Genomic DNA, 19,493 nt, shown 5'->3' with positions numbered 1-19,493 from the left:
TTCCAAGACAGAAAAAAAATTATTCTGTATTACTGATCTGATAGAAAGTGTTTTTTATACTTAGTCACATTATTTCCCAGATAGTTTGTGGAAATTATATAGAATTGGGTTTGTAAATACTGCTGCTGAGTGGGTGAAATTTACAGCAAAGAGTTTGGTTGAGTTTTTAAATTTCTTGTAATTAACAGGTATAGCAGCTAAATAGAGGCTAACTGTTAGAAGTGTTTGAGGAGCATTTCCAGGAAATTATCTGGAAAATATGGAACATATACACTAAGTCACTGAAGTAATTATTTCATCCTCCTGGAAGAGATTATGTTTTGCAGCATGCAGCCTGTGGTACATTTACTGGACATTTTTGTGATTGCTCTTGTTAATCAGTTTATCAGTTGAGCCTTTTAGATTGACTAAACCTCATTTAGACTGTATTATGTTTGCTTTAGACCTTTAATCCTGCCTAAACACAACCGTCACATAAAGATACATATAGGGGCAGATGTGTGTGAGGGAGGTTGTGCAAGCGATTGTGTGTTTCAACACACTGAAGAAATACAAGGATCCTACTTTATTGTTTAGTTTGTTGTATTGTGTTGAAACTAGTCTAAAAAAAGGACATAATTTAGCAGGAATGTGTGATAATGTAATATATGAGCCTTGTCCTGAAACAACTATAATTGAAATACTGTGTGCACTATCAATAAAAAACCTCTCTTATATATCCCCAACATGTATTGATTTCCACTCTGAATGAGGTAAATGACTCCACAGAAGGATTTTTGTTCCTTGCTCCTGTTGCAGTGCCTGGATCCAATCTGTAGCTCCTTTCCTCTGCTGATTGGAGTTCCTACTTTACTCTTCCCATGTCTTTTTCTCTTTGTCATTGTCTCCTCGTTGCAAATATAATTCTATACTCTTATGGTAATCCAGGGGGAAAACCAGTGCCACGGAGCTTACAAAGTGACAATCTGATTTGATTGAAAACTCAGTAAATCCCACACTGGCCCATGACATTCAATCTCACATCACCGAAGCACTGCCGTCCCAAAAACCTACTTCTTAATCCAAAAGGCTTTTTATTTGTGGTCAGTGTGCCACCCATCACTATAAATCCCCCTCTGCCTTAGTCTCACCCTGCCCTACCCCCACTGTTTGTGCGTGTGTTTTTGTGTGTGTAAAGGGATGAGTCTGAGAGTTCAGGCACAGCTGGCACCATCATCATCCAATAACCTGCTCTGTTCAAATTTATGAATGCACTGGCATGAGCTGAGTACCTGGTCAAGGTCAGACAAACAACAAGGAGGAGTGTGCAGGCTTCCGGGGTGCTGTGATTGTCATTCACTGCACTTCTGTGACTGATACATGATATTGACGACTTCCATCCTCTTTTTGGGATAATATCCTGGCCAGAGAAACTTCGTACGCAGAGCAGTTTTCTCGCTGCCATTAAAGATTTGCCAGAGGAGGACAGGGGATGCCAGGGCAAAAGAGAAGAGGAATAAATTGTTTTGCCTATATAACGTACAGCGCAGTTGGACATTTTTTTTATTTTGTTTTTTACCAGGTTTTGACGACTTTCGTGTCGCATAATTTTTTTATTATTACAGATTTTAAAAAGTTTTTTCTTCCCCTTTTCCAATCTCTTCTGCAGCTGAAACTCCAGAACCTTGCGGAGGGGATGCAACAAAACCCCACTCCCCTGTGCTACACGCAGTCCGCCAGTTAAGCACATTTAGAAATATGTTCTTAGACATCATACAGGAGCCACGCCACGACATGATAGCCATGTAAATAAATCAATTTTAAACAGATATAAGAGACGAATTGCGCGCCCTCGGCGAAGCGCAGCATCAGCACCAGCATCCGATGCGCGTCCCCGCCCCGGTAGAGGCTGCCCGAGATACCGGGAAGAGGAGTTGGAGCTGCGCGAGTTAAAGTTGGGCTAAAGGGGGGCGAGAGGATGCTACAGAAGAATCTACCATCTAATTAACAAAGCCTACACGGAGAAACCTGTCCTAACTGAAGGATGACTTGCAAAATACTGAGCATATGCCTCTTATTTTGGGGGTTTCCACATTGCTCATCACGTAAGTCCTGTAAAACAGCAATTATTCATCTGCTATCGGTTTCTAAATTAGCATTAAAATTGTATCCTTTAAAGGTGCATATACTGATGCATCATCTACAGATTATTTAGCATGTGGTCCTATGCTTAAAGAAAAAGTTGCAGGATGACATTCGGTAATAAGTGGAAAATACCACTGGAGGGCAAAGCGTAGCCTAAGGTGTTCTTTGAAGGGCAACGCACGTTTCGATGAAACCACACATATTCCAGATACACTCTTCAAATTCCTCTGTTTTGCCTATTGTAGTTTCAGTTAAATTTGCTACCAAAAGTGTAAAGACAAGCGGCGTCGGTCCCGCAAAAGGTGCGCACTCTGATCCCAATCGCACCGGGCTGTCTGCATTGCAGTGCTTTCTCTCAGCCAGCACGCAAGTTTCTGCACCGTGTGGGTTCATCTCTCGACTTACTAGCGAAGCACGGTGCTGTTCGAGAGACTGTTTGTAATATAATTAACCATAAATCCCATGCACGGTGCATGTTGTCTCCTAAAAACCGCTGAACACATTTTTAAAGTGGCGCTTGAGAGAGCATGGCTCGGATGGTCCTGACCGGGACCAGCCCACTGCAGTACTTTTTTGGGAAGCCTGTGTTTCAGTCACCTGTACATGAAGGTTTGCGTTCTCGCCTAGAATTCATTAGACTGAGAAATCATTAGTGTGAGATCAATGAGCAGTCATGTGGTGGATTTGGTTAAAGGTGGGACTATGTTTGGGGTTAACATTGAGTTGGGGGCCTTTTTGCTATGTACTGTATGCAAGGTGTTGTATGCATGCTAATAAGCTTTATATGTGGTGTCAGCGTCAGGAGGACTGCAGACGATCTTAAATGTTAACCCATACAGTGCATTAAAAAGAAAAGGATGGTGAAGGAGGAGGGGCATTTAAGATTTTGGTTGGTGGGGGATCAGCTGGGGATAAAATACAGCATTATAGGACACAAGTCAAAACACCTGCTCTGTTTTTGGTGAAACAAAGTCTTAACCAGGTAGATATTATTCATCTTTCTAGGATCTTTGTATTATTGTAGGAAAATAACAAGTATTATTAATATTTTGTGAAGATAGTCTTCTGGAAGTAAACTATGTTGCTGTAATGTTAAGAGAATTCAAAAGTTAATGAAAACGAAAGACTGCACTTAAATGGTCTAAAAACCAAAGTGAATCACTGAATGCCAACCAGCGAGTGAAGGCCTGTGGGTTTGGCTTGTAGTCCATCCTGCCCATACTTTATAGCAGCCCTGGCCAACTATATATCTTCAGTGTGGATGTGAACAGTGGACCTGTGCCAGTTTAAAATGGAGCCTCAGATCCCAGAACACTGCAACCCAGCCTGGGATGAGGCTCTGGCTCACTCCAAAAGCAGTGTGTGTCTATATTTGATTTAGGAGGGTGTGATTCATATGAATGCGCCTCAAGTTTATGCTTTGTGCATAGTTAGCAGTTGGGATACTGGCTTTTAGGTCCATGTGTGGGGAAATGATATAAAGGCTGTGGAAACATAATCTTATTTTCTTTGATATGAAGGACTACAGATCTGATTGTTAGTATAAATGTGTTTGATGTGTTTTTTGAATTGGCAGTTGTTAGACACCACCAACTGTGATGCCAGCCTTGGTATGAATTATTTAGCTAAAGCTCTATATGCTACATTTTTGCTAATGTGCGTTCAGTTGCAGTATTTTTCAATATAATTCAGCTGGACATCTGCATTCAGTTGGTGTGTGCACACAAACATGGTTGCTGTCTTAAAAATCAGAGGCCACGCATCATAGGCCAGTGACAGTCAGAGGAGGTGCCTCTCTGCATATTGTACGTAATGATGTGTCAGCCTAGACTGAACAGCCTACAGTTACAGCAGACTGATGATTCAGCAGGAGTGGTGTAGTGCTCTACACAGGCACACTGTTCCCCACAGCCCATCAATGATAAATAGAGAAAGAGAGCAGAGATAGGAAGAGGGGGAAGATGCAGGATCACGAAGAGAGGAGAGGAGTGAAAACCTAGTCACAGGATGCTCTGCACAGTGTTCAGGTGCACATTAACTGCTGCACGATGACAACGCCCATTTGCAGAGAGAGGCAGAGACAGAGTGAAAGAGAGAGAAGTAAAATATAGCAACATCATGCTGATTGAGAGTATGAGGTAATGGGACGCAGTGAGTGCGCAAAAGAGAGGATGGTTTTCAGAGTTGGGATGGTGAGCCAGAGTGACAGAAAGAAGGTGAGATGTGCATGACAGTGTTGCCAAAAGGAGGAATTGAGGAGCCAAGTAAACCTGCTACAGGCTGTGATGGTGCTGCCCCTCACATTTAAAGTCAATTTGGTGCCTTTTACTACTAATTGAGGAACTAAAACTAATCGAATTGTCTTGAGCCATTAGCAGCAATTAAGCTTTGGGTGTGTAATCGAGATACAAACCATCTAAACATTTCTGGGTGAATAGCCATTTGAGCAGTGAATCACTTGAAATGGCTCTACAGTGCAGCAATGGTGTGCTTCAGCACAGGTTTGTTACTGATGACCTGCAGCACAGCAGCGATTTTTGAAGGAGAGAGGTGAGGCAGAAAGTCAAGGTTACGTTTGCCTTGCTCAGCATGTTACTTTCACCTGACTGTGCAGTGTGTCCTTGCAAAAAAGGTGTCAAAGCTCATGCACATGATTCAACATCTTTTTTTCTCAAATAAGGCATATTTATGCTGGATGATGTGACTTGTAGGCAGGGGAGGTTAGCTTTTTTCCTTTCTTATTAATGTATTTACTTTGAAGGTCACTCAAGCTTTTGTTTCTCTAAAGTTATTTAAAATGTGTAGCTGCATATTTCATCATCTTGCTTCATCTCTGCAGTTTGCATACTAATACTTCTAAGACTTCCAGTGTCCACCCACTGTCTACTGGCTTTGCTCCTGGAACCAAGAATAGGAATTACAAAGCCAGAACCGCTGTTGAACAACTGCAAACATTTAGAAAGAATTGTACTGCTTTTATTGCTCACCTTATCATTCAAGACCATATCCATTTATGTTTTTAACCTATCTATATTAAATCTGTTGGAAAAATTGGAAGAGCAAGCTTAGGCACTAAAAATGAGACAGTGCTTCTTTGGGAAGCTTTAGCTAAGGGCTGCGCAAACCCATCCTCACCAGTGACACAAGGAAAATTTGCTTAAAATATGGCCAGTTTTAAAAGCCCTGGACCAAGTCTCAGCGGATGGGTGATGGTCTAATAAGTGTCACAGTCACAATCTCAGTTTGAAACAGCATCATATCAGGAAATTACACAAAAAACACATTCGGGAACTTTATGTGATCCTGCAGGATTTTTATTCTCTCTAGTCTCTGCAGCACAGACTAACACAATACCAGATGCATAACAACTGCAGCGCATAATCAGTAGCTGTTCATTTTCTGCTAGTCCCACTGAAATGAAGGTGGAGAAATGAAGAGGCTGAGTAGCTGTCAGGACAGTTTGGTTTTGGTCATAATGAGGCGTTCGAGCTGTGCATTGCTTTTGTGTCTCATGGTGCATGTTCTAGCCTATAATTAAACTCCAAATGTTTTCTTAAGGCAGTGCAGCAGTGTCAGTCTTTGTTGCTCAGAATGCAATCATTTTGAAAACCACGTGCATATGCTGCATTATGTGAAGCTTTTTCTAATAAATTGGTGGCTTGCTTATTGTCACTGCAGGAGAATGTGTTGATCCTCTGGTCTCTGGCCTCTATGCTTCCTCCTTCCTGGCCTCCTCCAGATATAACTTTCTGTACTCCGCCCATTTTGCCAAATTGTATGGTAAGTTTTTAATTGTTCCACATATTTCTTTTATTAGTTTACACCTCTCACCTTACAGAGCTTGGTCACAGCCGATGTTATTATGCGAAGAAAAGCACAAGTATAACAATAATAATGGATCCTATGGATGCCACTGAACCAGCAGACACAATACTGCCAATAATTGCACTATTTTATAAAATTGAACTTGCACTATCTGTATGCCACACTTAAGTTGTTTAACTTTTTGACAATCTTAAATAGGTGCCATTAATTTAAAAATGCTGTAAATAAGTATTACTAAATTAAGTATTGGAAGTACTCCTACATGTGCAAAATGCTGTAGTTGTAAATGCATTTGATGCTTCATAAGGAGCTTTGCAAAATATATGAAGTTGATTGCACAGTGTTAAAAATGCCCATCTTTGATTCTGCTGCATCCGTTACACTTTTCTTTGTTTTTAAAACTATTCATGGTTAGTGCAATGCTGCCTGCTCAGGAGAAACTAAAATGCCATAAGTTACAGGTTCAGCTGATTTCACCCCTGTGAAAATGTCTCTCACACTCTAATCAAACACTCTTTTTTCTCCTCAGGCAGCAGTGGCTGGTCCCCGTCCCCAAGGGACAGACAGCCATGGCTGCAGGTTGACCTAGGCAGGAAGTACCGGCTGGTGGCCATTGCCACTCAGGGGACATTCAACTCATATGACTGGGTCACCAAGTACACCTTGCTCTATGGAGACCGACCAGACTCCTGGACTCCATACATCATGAAAGGAGGAAACTCAGTAGGTTTCACTGAGCCCAAATGGTTGTGGGGATGAGATGAGGCCTAAAACAGGGATGAATTGAGGATTAACTGGTCAAATGTAATCTTCAGAGATAATTCTTTAGTCAGCGGATGCTTCATTCTATTCATTACTGGTGGTACTGAAACAAAGACAGAACAGCGTATTATCTCTCTGAACACTGACAAAGCTAATCTCATCATCAGTTCATCTCCAGTCTCGTAATATGGCATTAATGCCAGTGGGACTCAATAACTCTCTATCTTTTCCCCCCTTTCTCATCTGTTTACAGACGATGCCGGGGAACTGGAATTATTATCAGGTGAAGAGAAATGTCTTCCATTACGCCTTTACTGCTAAACACATTCGGCTGCTGCCTCTGGCATGGAACACAGAGAATGGAGGGAAGATTGGTGTGAGGCTGGAGCTGTTTGGCTGCTCTTACGGTAAAAATGACTGATGGATTTACTGCCTCTGATTTAGATCCAGGGACATTTTACAAACTCAGTGCTTAACCATATTTGATAACGTGCCACTAAAAACGCTTTGTTTGTGTGTGGCAGTTTCCAGGAAACCTGCCATGTAGCATTTATTTACATAATCCCTATAAGCTCAATAAATGCTTACATATGATTGTACCTTACTTAAAACCACATGAGCACAATTTTAAATCTAATATTGTTTGTAGTAAACCCTGAATCGATCTTGACATTTTGTTTGGTGTTTTAGATTCCTATGTTCTGCAATACAATGGGGATGACTCGGTGGTCTACATGTACCAAGAAAAAAGGTCCCGCACGCTGCACGACCACATTGCCATTAATTTTAAGACTCTTGAGCAAGATGGTCTGCTGTTGCATAGCGAGGGGATTCAAGGAGACCTCTTCACCCTGGAGCTGAAGAAAGGCCGCCTCTACCTGCATATCAGCCTTGGTACAGCGTTAGTCACTGGGGCATGTTTTTTTTATGAAGGCAATGGAGTGATGGCAGGAAATAAGGGAGAGAGAGTGTTGCATTCTCTAGAGAGGACACCGTTAATGCTCAAATTTATAGAAGGCAGTTTTGTTACAAAGAAGATTTAGGTATATGTGACACTGACATCCATCTGAGAAAAGTATGTTTCTCTCAGTCTTGAGGTCAATATTGCCAGCTAGACTGTTGGCTGTGACCTTAGAGTTTTTTCTCACCTTTACATTTTTTAGCTTAAAGCTGTGTTGAGCTTTTCCCCTCTATTTTCCAGGAAGCAGTGTAGTACACAAAGTAAATGGTCAAACTACACTGACTGCTGGAAGCCTTCTTGACAACTTGCACTGGCACTACGTCACCATCAAGCGCTACGGTAGACAGGTGAACTTCACTGTGGACAGTCAGACAGTGACAGCCATTTGTAATGGAGAATTTACCCACCTTGATCTGGATACACAGGTAACTCATCATCTGGTTAAGTTATCCTGAATTTATGTTCTGGGTTAAGGAGGTGCACTGACTCTTGTTATACCTCTTAGTTGTATGTAGGAGGAGTAATAGAGCAAAACTTGCCTCACCTCCCTACAACACCAAATTTTCGGGGCTGCCTGGAGAACGTCTTTTTCAACGGCATCAACATAATTGACAAGGCCAAGAGAGAAGAACCTGACATCCGCATACCACGAAAGGTAGGGCTGTGTAGGAACTGTAATGATCAGCATTGGTATCGGTGTCCTTATTGTGCTTCTTTGTGTTACATGCTCACAACAGAATAACACAGTTATTTTCGGGGTCTTCTTTCCTTCCCTCAGAAAAAGATGCATTTTGCCTGCCGTGACATTCTTCTCAAACCAATGACCTTTGCTGGGCCCAACAACTACCTCCAGGTGCCCGGCTTCTTCAGGAAGCCTCGTATGTTTGTCAAGTTCAAGTTCCGCTCCTGGGACTACACAGGGCTGCTAATGTTCACGCGTTTTGCTGATGACCTGGGGGCCCTTGAGCTGGGTCTGAGCGAGGGACAAATCAACATAACTATATTTCAGCCTGGAAAGAAGAAACTCCAGTTTGCTGCAGGTAGGGATTCAGATATGACAGAGAAAATTGTGGAACATACAGTGCTCGACTTTTCTTGACCTCTCACTAAGACACGTCCTGTCATTCTTTCCATTTTCCCCAGGCACATATTTATAATGGTGACGGCAAATTTGTGCTTGAATTTCATTTCAACTTATGAAATTATAAGAGAATTATAAAATCTAAATTGTAGCATGACAGGCATCTCTCCATTCTCTAGGATACAGATTAAATGATGGATACTGGCATTCAGTGGACTTGGCGGCTAGAGACAACCTGCTGACCCTCACAATTGATGAGGAGGAGGGCTCTCCTCTGAGGATCACCAACCCCTTCACAATCCGGACTGGGGACCGCTATTTTTTTGGAGGTGTGGCAGTAACTTAAACAATTGCAAACATAAAAATTAACAAACACTGTCTATCTATACTGTTAAGTTAATTCACATTCCTGTGCACAGGTTGTCCAAAAACCAATAACACAATAAGAAAGTGTGAAACCAAGCTGAACCGCTTCCATGGTTGCATGCAACATATCTTCATAGACAATGAACAACTTGATATCGACATTATTCTGCAAAGGCAGTGGGGCCGCTATGCTGAGCTTTTGTTAGGCACCTGTGGTATAACTGACAGGTATGTTTTACTGTCCAAATGTGAAAAGTGACACTGGGGAAGTGACTGAATCGCAGCAACACATTTAAGTAAATATTTTACTTCTGTAACATCAAAGTATACACATCTTTTCTTTACAGATGTACACCAAACCCTTGTGAACACGAAGGGAGATGCATCCAGTCATGGGATGACTTCATCTGTCTGTGTGAGAACACAGGCTATAAAGGAGAAGTGTGTCATATGTGTGAGTACTGGATGGTAATGTTATCGTTGTAGCAAATCGTTCTTCACAGTTAATTACACCTGGTGCCTGCTATATATTTTCCCTCATAATTACAAATTGATCATTTCTGTCCTCAAACAGCGGTTTATAAAGAGTCATGCGAGGCCTACAGACTCAGTGGCAAGTATTGGTCTGGAAACTACACCATTGATCCTGATCTCAGTGGACCACTGAAACCATTTGAGGTGTACTGCAAAATGAAATGTAAGCAGCCACTGTCACTCATTAAATACAGTTTCATTAGCAACATATTGGGTGTTTGCTAGATCCTCTTTGGGTTGTTAATTTAAAAGGCTGCAAGGCAAGAAGTCAGGCTATCATGTTCCTGTAATGAGAAATGTACTGAAGTTTCATGAGAAGTTAAAAGGGTTAAAAAAGAAGATTTGCTTAACTGTTTCTGCTTGAGTGTCTGAAAAGTGTGCTTCTTTTTAGTTTAGTTCTCTGTGTTTAAGTAGTTAAGTGTTTTTCACACCTCCTCACAGCCTATAAAGCTTGGACAGTGATTTTGAATGATCGCGTGGAAGGTACCATAGTAACTGGGAGTTCGATAGATCAGCCGTATATAGGAGATGTTAACTACTGGAACGCCTCCTGGGATGAAGTTACCGCTCTGGCCAACACCTCAATCTACTGTGAGCAGTGGATCGACTACTCATGCTATAAGTCCCGTCTCCTCAACACCCCCAGTAAGATGGATTACTACATTTATTATTTTAATATTGTGCTGATGGGCAACAAGGATGAAAAAAAATTAAAATAATACTCTGACACACTATTTCGTTTTCAAAATAGATGGAAGACCCTTTGGTTACTGGATTGGCCGCAACAATGAGAGTCATTTTTACTGGGGTGGGACCTTTAGAGAGGTCAAAAAGTGTGGCTGCTCCATTAACCAAACTTGCATTGACCCCAAGTTTCAGTGCAATTGTGATGCCGACTACAGGCAATGGTGAGAAACAGGCACATTGCAGAGGTTTAGCTCCTTACACTTCATTTTACAGGTGTAACTTCTGCCTTGTGGCTTTTCAGGTTCTCAGATAAGGGATACTTGGACTTCAGAGACCATCTACCTGTGAGGAGGGTGGTGGTCGGGGACACTAATAGGACCGGCTCTGAAGCACGAGTCACTGTCGGACCCCTCCGCTGCCATGGCGACAGTGAGCATAAATAGGGGTCCAAAAGTCTGAAACCACAGCAAAAAAACTTTGATTTTTATGTGAACTTTAAAATAATCCGAATTTTTGGTGATTTAGCTACAGAAGAGTTTATAATATGTACAGTAACTAAAAGAAAGAAATGTTTCTGTGGTGGTACAAATTTGTTCCAATACAATTTCTGACAAATGAATCTAAAATAGTTCTTCATTAATTAAATAATTGTATGTATCTCATCCTCAAACCTTCTCATTATTTCCAGGTTTATATTAAATTATCACAGAATTTTGGTCCCCACTGTTTATATGTGTTTATACGTTTGGGTTATGTGAGTTTTGGTGTTCAGTGTTGTTAAATGGTTGGCAGTTTTTGTTTTTTTTATTTTAAAAGCAACTGCCAACACTTCATCAACAACAAAATCTCTTCCTTATTCTTCAATTCTCCACAGGAAACATCTGGAACACCATAGCTTTCACCAAACCCACCTATATAACCTTCCCCACCTTCAGGCCTGGCTCCAGTGCAGACATCTCCTTCCACTTCAAAACCTATCGTGACCACGGTGTCTTCTTGGAAAACTCTGATGATCAGCTTCGGAACTTTATACGGATTGAGCTCAATAGTGAGTTGACTCACCTGCAGGGAGCCTTTCTCTTCAAACATGAGTGAATTACTGTAAGATTTTGGTAACTGTTTTTGGCTTTTTTTTTCTCTCTCCCAGCCACCCATAATCTTGTGTTCATATTTATGGTTGGTGATGGCATCCTTAATGTGACCCTACGCTCCCCTGTGCCACTCAATGACAATGAGTGGCACTTTGTGCAGGCAGAGATTAATGTAAAGCTGGCTCGGATCAAGGTTGATTATCAGCCTTGGGCTGTTAAACGTTTCCCAGGTCAGACCTTTGTCACCATGAAGTTTACTCATCCTCTTCTAGTAGGTAGGTTGACTGAGCAACGTGATTATGAGTATATTGTCCTCTCTAAACCTTTAAGTATATAATAAATAACCATTAAATAATAATAAATAACCTTTAATTAAACTATTGTTTGTATTAGGTTCAGCAAACCGTACGCTGAGGCCATTCTTGGGGTGTCTTCGAGGGCTAAGGATGAATGGTGTTCCTATTGATCTAGAGGGAAAAGTAAATGAAGAACAGGGTATAAGGAGGAACTGCACAGGACAGTGTCTCAATGCTACCATACCATGTCGAAACTGCGGTCAGTGCATTGAGGGCTACGCCTCCTACACATGTGACTGTAACAACACAGCCTTTGATGGTTTCTACTGCCATAAAGGTGAGTTCACACATATCTTCTAGAAAGTGATGTACAGTGGATTGTGTATCTAAATCCCCAATGATCTTTTCTAAGACATTGGAGCCTACTTTGAGATTGGCTCATGGCTCAGATACAACATACGAAAGAAGCCCATATCAGATGAAGCGGCCTGGGCCAACTGGATCGATCCGCATTACGACAATTTCAGCCTTGGCTACAACGACACAGCAGATGACATTGAGTTCAGTTTCAGCACTGTCCACACGCCAGCTGTGTTGCTGTACATCAGCTCTTTCGTCCAGGACTACATTGCTATCATACTCAAGACTGATGGTAAGAGAACCTCAGAAAGTGGTGGTCTGACAATGAAAAAGCTATAAATTCTGAGACTACTCTTTCACAAAACTACTCCAGCAGTTAATGCAATGCAGCTATAATGCAAATGATATAATTTGTTATCTCTCTGCTCAAAGGTAGCGTAGATCTGCGGTATAAGCTGGGGCTCATAACACACAAGTACCAGCTGACTCACCGAAACCTTGCAGATGGATACCCTCACTATGTGAACATAACCAGACACAACAGAACCATCAAAACCCAGGTTCATGCTCTCACTGCTGCAACCCTGTCATCTCCAGTCTGTGATTCTGTGGGATTAGTTCTGTTTGTAATATTATAGCCACTTACACACGTACACATTTAATCGGTTTAATCGGAATCAGTTGCTTTTCTTTTAAGATGAGATATATAACATTTATTATTCTGCCTGCAGGTGGATTACATGGAGCCCATAGTGGAAAAGATAACTTTAGTGGAGGATGCCAGGTTTGACTCTCCCAAATCCATGTTTCTGGGCAGAGTGATGGGTAAATATTTAACATGCCACTTTTAATTTTTTCCTTCATGGAAGTAAAATCTCTTGAGATTTTTTATTGCTTGTATCTGCTCCTTCAGAGGTTGGTGACATTGACTACGAGATCCAGAGGCATAATGCTCCAGGCTTTATAGGCTGCATATCTGGAGTGAGATACAATGTCTACGCCCCTTTGAAGGCCCATTTTCGTCCGAATGAAACAGAACCTCCAGTAACAACACAAGGTTACGTCTCAGAGTCCAACTGTGGTGCTTTCCCTCCTGTCCTGGGTTATGTACCATGGGAGGTAGACCCCTGGTTTACTGGCATAGGTTAGTTTATATTTACTGTACAGTATGTACAATACATATTACACAATGCAATATTATTGTCTCTGCCTCCACCTAAATGTATATATCTGTCTTACAGAGTATTTTTATATCCATGATGACCTAGGTCTATTTTGGCTTACAGGTAGGAAAAAACTATTTCCTGTTCTCTAGTACAATCTGTTTAATCCAAACTGCCCTAAATACACCAACCATGCAACAATATTTTGTTTCTGAATGAAACATTCAAAAAAATTTAACAGTTTATTATGTTTATTTTGAAGCACTATTATTTCTCTCCCATTTGTTTCTTCTTCTTCTTCTCTATTTAATCTAGTTGAATATATTGGTAAAATTAATAGAAGAAAATGAATTGTTGTAACAGTGACTTCAACGTGTATCTAAACAGAAATAAGTAATTTACAGAAATGTTACTAGTACGTTAAATCTCTGTTTGCTTGAAACTATCCCCAAATCATAATGTGATTTTAATTTGGTTTAGTATAATTATGTAAAAGCAACATTAAAGACCAAGCTAAAGACAAAAGGTAATATAAATAGTTATGTTATAAATAACACTGAAAAGCTTTTGGTTTCTGTAAAACATCACATTTTTACACATTTCTTCATCTTCGAAATCCCAAGTGATAACACTTTAAATGTGGAGACCGGATGAACCGTCTGCACCACAATATTACAGATAAAAGAAAAAATGAGAGCAGCTCCCCTGTTGAGCAGGAGAGGCTGCAGTCTCTGGATTAAACTGCGGCACAGCGACTGCCTGCTCCATCCCTGTCTGAAACCTTTACAGGATCAGCTATATTTAGCCTGCATGGGCCCAGCTTACTGTTCATCATTGATAGATGCCTCGGCTTAATAGATCATTCAGCTTCAGACATATTATGCTAATGCAGGACATCAGCATGGCATTAAAGATTAGAGCGCCATTCAGCATCCCACAAATGTTCCCCCTCAGTTATCAGACATCATTCTTTGTTTGATATACTGCACAGGATAAAATAGCCATTGGAAATAACACCCCTTGTCTAAAATGTAGCTGATAAAATAAAATGGTTAGGTTATTGTAGCAGAGAAATCTGTCATAGTGATATTGATGACATACTGTTTGTTCTTCCTTTGATTTGTTTAATATCTGTATGCTTCTTTACTTCTCAAAACACAGTGTGAGCAGGATTCATCAGCATCGACAGAAATGACCTATTCGCTATATCCATGTATTGAGGATACTGTATAAACTCAATGGCCTTTGTTAGTATGGAGACTGCATGTAGTATTTATGCACCAAAGATATAGGAAGACTTTGATTCTGATCCGAGGCTTGCATCTATGTAAAACCATTGTTAATGTTTTTCTACTGTAAAGCAAGTATAGAAATCAGATTGACAGCTAAACTTTAAGTCTTAATACAAGGACTAAAAAAGGGAAAGAAAAATGCTGGTGCTGGCTTGCCTGTATCATTAACTACCATACAAGGTGCAGATTTAAGGTACGATAGACTGAAGTGCTGATTAGAGTCACTGTGTATTAAGAAACCTAATTTATATGTCAGAGGTAACATTGTGATTATTGTATTGTCATAAATACCTGACCTAAATTCTGTTTGGCTCATACAGTGTAATAATATAGCACAACAAATCTGAAGCAGCCTTCACCTCAACAAGCCTATCTTTCTTCATTGTGTTGCAAATGATCTCTGACTGTGCTATTTTTATCCTTCAGTCATTGTCATCCTGGCACTGCTGCTGCTCTTTGGAGGCCTGTACAGCATCTATGTCTACGCCTATCAGCAGAAGGGGAGCTACCTCACCAATGAACCCAAGAACCTAGAGTCCCCTAGCAGTGCCAGACCGCTGACCGAAACCTTGAGAAGAGAAAAAAAGAACCTCCCTGAAATTGAAGAGGAGTTCAGGAGTGACTAGCATTACAGGACCTATGGGGGAGTGGGTGGGGGACTGAATGGGGATTGAGAAGAGAGGAATAGCACTTACAACAACCACAGATACCTGTATCAGTTTTTTTTTTACATTTGTTTTTACATTTTGGTTTGTTTTCTGCTCCCCAGCTGAGTGGGATCCGATGCCTGGTGCTCAACTTTGTTTGTATTTTGGTACGTTCTAGTTTAGTCCGGTTCAAAGTTCAAATCAAGCCCCATGTTGCATGAGCAGCCAACAAGTCTCACACTGTATTACAGGGTGAAATAATGAAGTGCCTCATCTGAGCAAGCTTGATCTGACTTAACTACAGTATAATAGCTTATTCAGATAGGGTTTAGATTAGACAACATGGCGAAAGGATTTCAAGGGATGTTCAGTGGCAGTTGGAAACAGCTGTCAGCATTCAGACTTTTGTTGATTGATTGATTGGTTTTTGTTCTGAGCCATTTCTGAGACAAGTTAAAGCTACTGATATCTCACTGTATAGATTTATTGCCATCTAAAATATACCTTTTGATGACAATCTCTCATGGAGCCATTTTGGACACCATAGCTCAAAATCCATCTTGGGTTTGAGCATGTGTGAGAGCTGAGCACCAAACCACTGTAACACATCCAACTGATGCTCACAAATAATAACAAATAACAGATGAGAGAACGAACATACCAACAAGCATGGATCATAGGATGATACATAATAAGATTGCAAAGGGTATATCTCCTTACCTTTGTCGTAGTTCAGACTATAACAGTGCATTACCTATACAGAACTGTACATGTCAGTGGTTCAGAAGCAGAATAGTGTCTGTAGATAGAAGCTTTGCCTATCGTAAGCTCACATTTTTAACCACGGGGCTTCAGAAATTAGAGTGTGATAATTTGATAATACTGCACTTCTAGTGTGACAGCTAGAGTGTTGGTGTACTGCAGAATCAAAACAAAAATCAATGTGAGAAAGCTCACCAAGGACAGGGTGACCTAAATATCCAAGTTGTCATTCCTTTGGTTTTTCTGCTGGTCAAGCTGCCAATAGCTGTGTGCTACAGAATGTTTGACTCAACAGATGTCATGACCAAAAGACAGTGACCAAAAGGATATGATTTAAAACATTTTTTTGTTCCAGTAATTGGCATCTTTCAGGAAATAACTTCTCCCCATGGCCAAGTGGAGAAGTATACATATAAACACATGCAAACACACTTAATAATTTATGTACAGAGAAACACAAGATTTTAAAAACTGATGTTTTACTTCTAATTCACACTGGCCGAATATTTTTGCATAAAGTTGTAGGGCAGTAGCTGACCACATTTCATTGTTGCTGCTGCTGCTGCTTGTTTAGCTGCTTTAAGTGGAAAAGAAAAATGAAATTTACCTTTGGCAAGAAGTAATTTCATTTGATGTGTGGTGTAACCAAAGCATAGGTCTATCATCCCTCACTGCAGCCCTCCTTAATAATAAAACACTATTGTATGTGTGAAAAAACAGAAAAAAAGTTACACATCAGCTATGCATACGTAGAGCATGAGCGCACTTTGCAGAAACATGCAATAATATGAGCTTCCATCAGCCATCAGTGATGTTAATGTCTCAGTTTTCTTTGCAAATAGGATGTAATGAGTATATATGTGAAATTATGAATAATGTGTTAGGTAACTTTTTAAATGATATATTGTTCATACAAAAACAACTTCGTTGGAGTGCATTGAATGTAAAACCTCTGTAATGTATTAGCAGACACTACAGGGAAGACCTACTCTCCTGTTTTCATTGTAATCTGATTAGCACTAAAAGTGAACATATTCGTGGTATTTATTTTTAGAATGCTCAGGAAAAAGGAAGTAAAGTCTTTGTTCTCTGTATAATACTCTTCCAAAAAACTCAACATTGTTGATTTCTTCCATTACAGATGGGCAGGACTGTGCAACACTGTGCAGTAACAGGGTGTACAGTAGATGTAAAAACTGCATATACTGTAAAGGCATGACTTGTTACTATGAAATGTATAGATCCAGCCAAAGCTGGAATTTACAAGATATATTTTTAAGAATGCTGTGAAAAGATGAATGAAAATGAAAGGTGAACAAAGCATAGCAAAACTGATGATTTGTGATCAAAACAAAGAATAGTTTTTGTTAAATGGACAATCACCATTCAGAGTTCATATATATAGCATATATAGCGTATAGCATACACACAGTTGTTGGAAGTTTGTGAGTCCCTAAGAATAGTTTATATTTCTGCATAAATGTGACATCGTTATGATCAGATTTTCAAGTCCTGAAACAAGATAAAGGAAACCTAATTAAAGAAAGGAGACAAAAATTTAACTTAGATGTTTTATATTAAATAGTAATTTGTAGAAAATGATGCAATCTTAAATATTTGTGTGTTGCAGACGTATGCGAACCTGTGCATTCTGTAACTGACTAATCAAAGACCTAACCTCAGTAGCGATACAGGAGTCTGTTGGGGCCCTAGGCAAGAATTAAATATAACACCTCTATGCTTAAGACATGGTAAATACTATAAAATACACACCACACTACACTGCACATAACACAATAACTTACAAACATCAGCTTATTTATTGTACACTTGTCCAAATTTCTTTGCATTTAAATTCCATAACTTCGCATTCCTAGCTTGACAGTTGGAAAGAGATTTCATCAGTTTACCACAGAAAAAGTATTGTGGGAGTTAGCTGATTATTTGCAGCCTGCTAGTTAAGCTAACAAGTTGACTTCTGGACACATTAAGCTGCTCTGCTAACTTAGTTTGATAGGATAGGTCATGTTAAATGTCAGAGTAAACAAAAGAAACAATGTGATACCAGTGGTAGTTTTGTTATCCAACTGTCTCGTCACCACAATTACAGCTACACTAGCAGAATTTAGCTGACACTATTTAGTTTATTATATTTATTTGTTATTATCTCCATTGCTCCACTATCTTGCTTTTTTCTCCTGTTCTTCTTTTTTTCGCTGCCAGAATGATAACCCCTCTTATTTCTGTCAGCTGGTTTTCGTTGTTTCATTAGACCTGTTTGTTTACAGTGAATCATGCCCTACTTCGGGGGCCTCTTAGGGAGGTCTGCCACTGGTAGCGTCATTGCAAACTTTGCACACAGCCAGTGCTGTACATAGTTAACGTTTGTCAGCCCTTGGGGGCCCACACGTTGATTTGGCAAGAGTTTTTATGCCAGATGCATTCCTGCCACAACCCTTCTATTTTGTCCAGGCTCAGGGCCACCAAGGTTGCCCTTGATGGCTGGGCGAGGCAACACCTGGTGGGGGGTGGGGTTCCAACCCATGGCCTTCTGTACCCCAACCCAATGCTCTATCACTGATCCACCAGGCCCCCGCTGTAACTGACTGTTGTGATCCCTAATACTACCAAAGGTTTAAGTTTTGTGTGAAAATCTGATCTTTTTGAACCATATTTATGCAGACATTGAGAGAGAGTTCTAGAGGGATCACAAACTTTGTGTCCTTTTATTCACTGGTAAGATGTAGGGACTGTTAAAATTCAGCCTTCATTGTCACTTCACTGCAACTCACTTTTTAGCTTATGTATGGTCCATGGAGTATGTGTTTGTGTGACTGACCAGGTGTACTAAGGTTATAAGTCTGCCCAGACTAGTTGCAGACCATGCAGTGATGTAAACTACCCAACTCACTTGTGCACCAACAGTAGTGCAGTGGGACAGAAACCAGGCCTGAATGTAACTTGGCTCCTCCTAGTATGTGACTTTACACACTTACTTAATCTGTACAGAACAGAACGGGAAGCACATATCCTGCATTGATGGGTATGTGGGTAACTTAGATTAAGATTAATTGGCCAGTAGAGGGAGTACACAAGCAGCTCAGACAGGATATCTGTTGATTACACACAAAACAAGTTTTGAGTGCTGTTTAATGCCTTCTGGACTTAAACTAAGTCTAGTACCAGAATTTAAATAAAAACACATTTATATGGATAAAAAGTTAAATTAGACTCGGTAAAATGTCTGCTGTTATCTGTTAATAGCTATAGGGATTTTAGTTCCCACATGGACTTTTTATGATGTCTTATAAATAAATAAATCAGTAGATACCTTGTCAGTGATCTTTTGTTGTGAAGCACCAGAGTGAAGAGTAGTCAAGTTAGGCCAGGTTGCACATCACTTCATCATGAAACTGTCTTCTTCTGCAACAATGATGACTACGATTGTGTTTGTAAACACATAAAAATTTAGGACTTTTATTTCCTGTTCTTTGGTGAGCTTGATTTTGTTTTGAAATACCTTCACTGTAAATGACCATTAC

The 19,493-nt window shown here is 40.3% G+C and overlaps 1 protein-coding gene across 1 annotated transcript; it reads left to right on the top strand.

The window, feature by feature from the left end:
- Positions 1–1,200: 1,200 nt before the first annotated feature.
- On the top strand, positions 1,201–19,279 carry cntnap1 (contactin associated protein 1). The gene is made up of 24 exons (XM_067476257.1): positions 1,201–2,084; positions 5,803–5,904; positions 6,479–6,672; positions 6,965–7,118; positions 7,402–7,605; positions 7,913–8,097; positions 8,178–8,327; positions 8,451–8,712; positions 8,933–9,082; positions 9,173–9,347; positions 9,467–9,573; positions 9,694–9,816; positions 10,095–10,298; positions 10,405–10,561; positions 10,642–10,769; positions 11,215–11,388; positions 11,488–11,706; positions 11,825–12,064; positions 12,140–12,379; positions 12,520–12,647; positions 12,819–12,912; positions 13,001–13,231; positions 13,329–13,373; positions 14,969–19,279. Exons 1-24 carry the CDS (start codon positions 2,024–2,026, stop codon positions 15,166–15,168), a joined length of 3,927 nt encoding a protein of 1,308 aa, XP_067332358.1. The 5' UTR covers positions 1,201–2,023; the 3' UTR covers positions 15,169–19,279.
- The last annotated feature ends 214 nt before the right edge of the window (positions 19,280–19,493 follow it).

This window comes from Channa argus, chromosome 15 (genome assembly GCF_033026475.1).
Source record: "Channa argus isolate prfri chromosome 15, Channa argus male v1.0, whole genome shotgun sequence".
Taxonomy (NCBI): domain Eukaryota; kingdom Metazoa; phylum Chordata; class Actinopteri; order Anabantiformes; family Channidae; genus Channa; species Channa argus.
The sequence above is the reverse complement of the archived record's forward strand: the minus strand, read 5'-3'. Positions and strand labels throughout refer to the sequence as shown.

Coding starts and splice junctions, on each gene's coding strand:
- cntnap1 (XM_067476257.1), top strand. CDS start 2,024: ATGACTTGCAAAATACTGAGCATATGCCTCTTATTTTGGGGGTTTCCA. Junction 6,673..6,964: donor TCATGAAAGGAGGAAACTCA/GTAGGTTTCACT, acceptor ATCTGTTTACAG/ACGATGCCGGGGAACTGGAA. Junction 7,606..7,912: donor CTACCTGCATATCAGCCTTG/GTACAGCGTTAG, acceptor TCTATTTTCCAG/GAAGCAGTGTAGTACACAAA.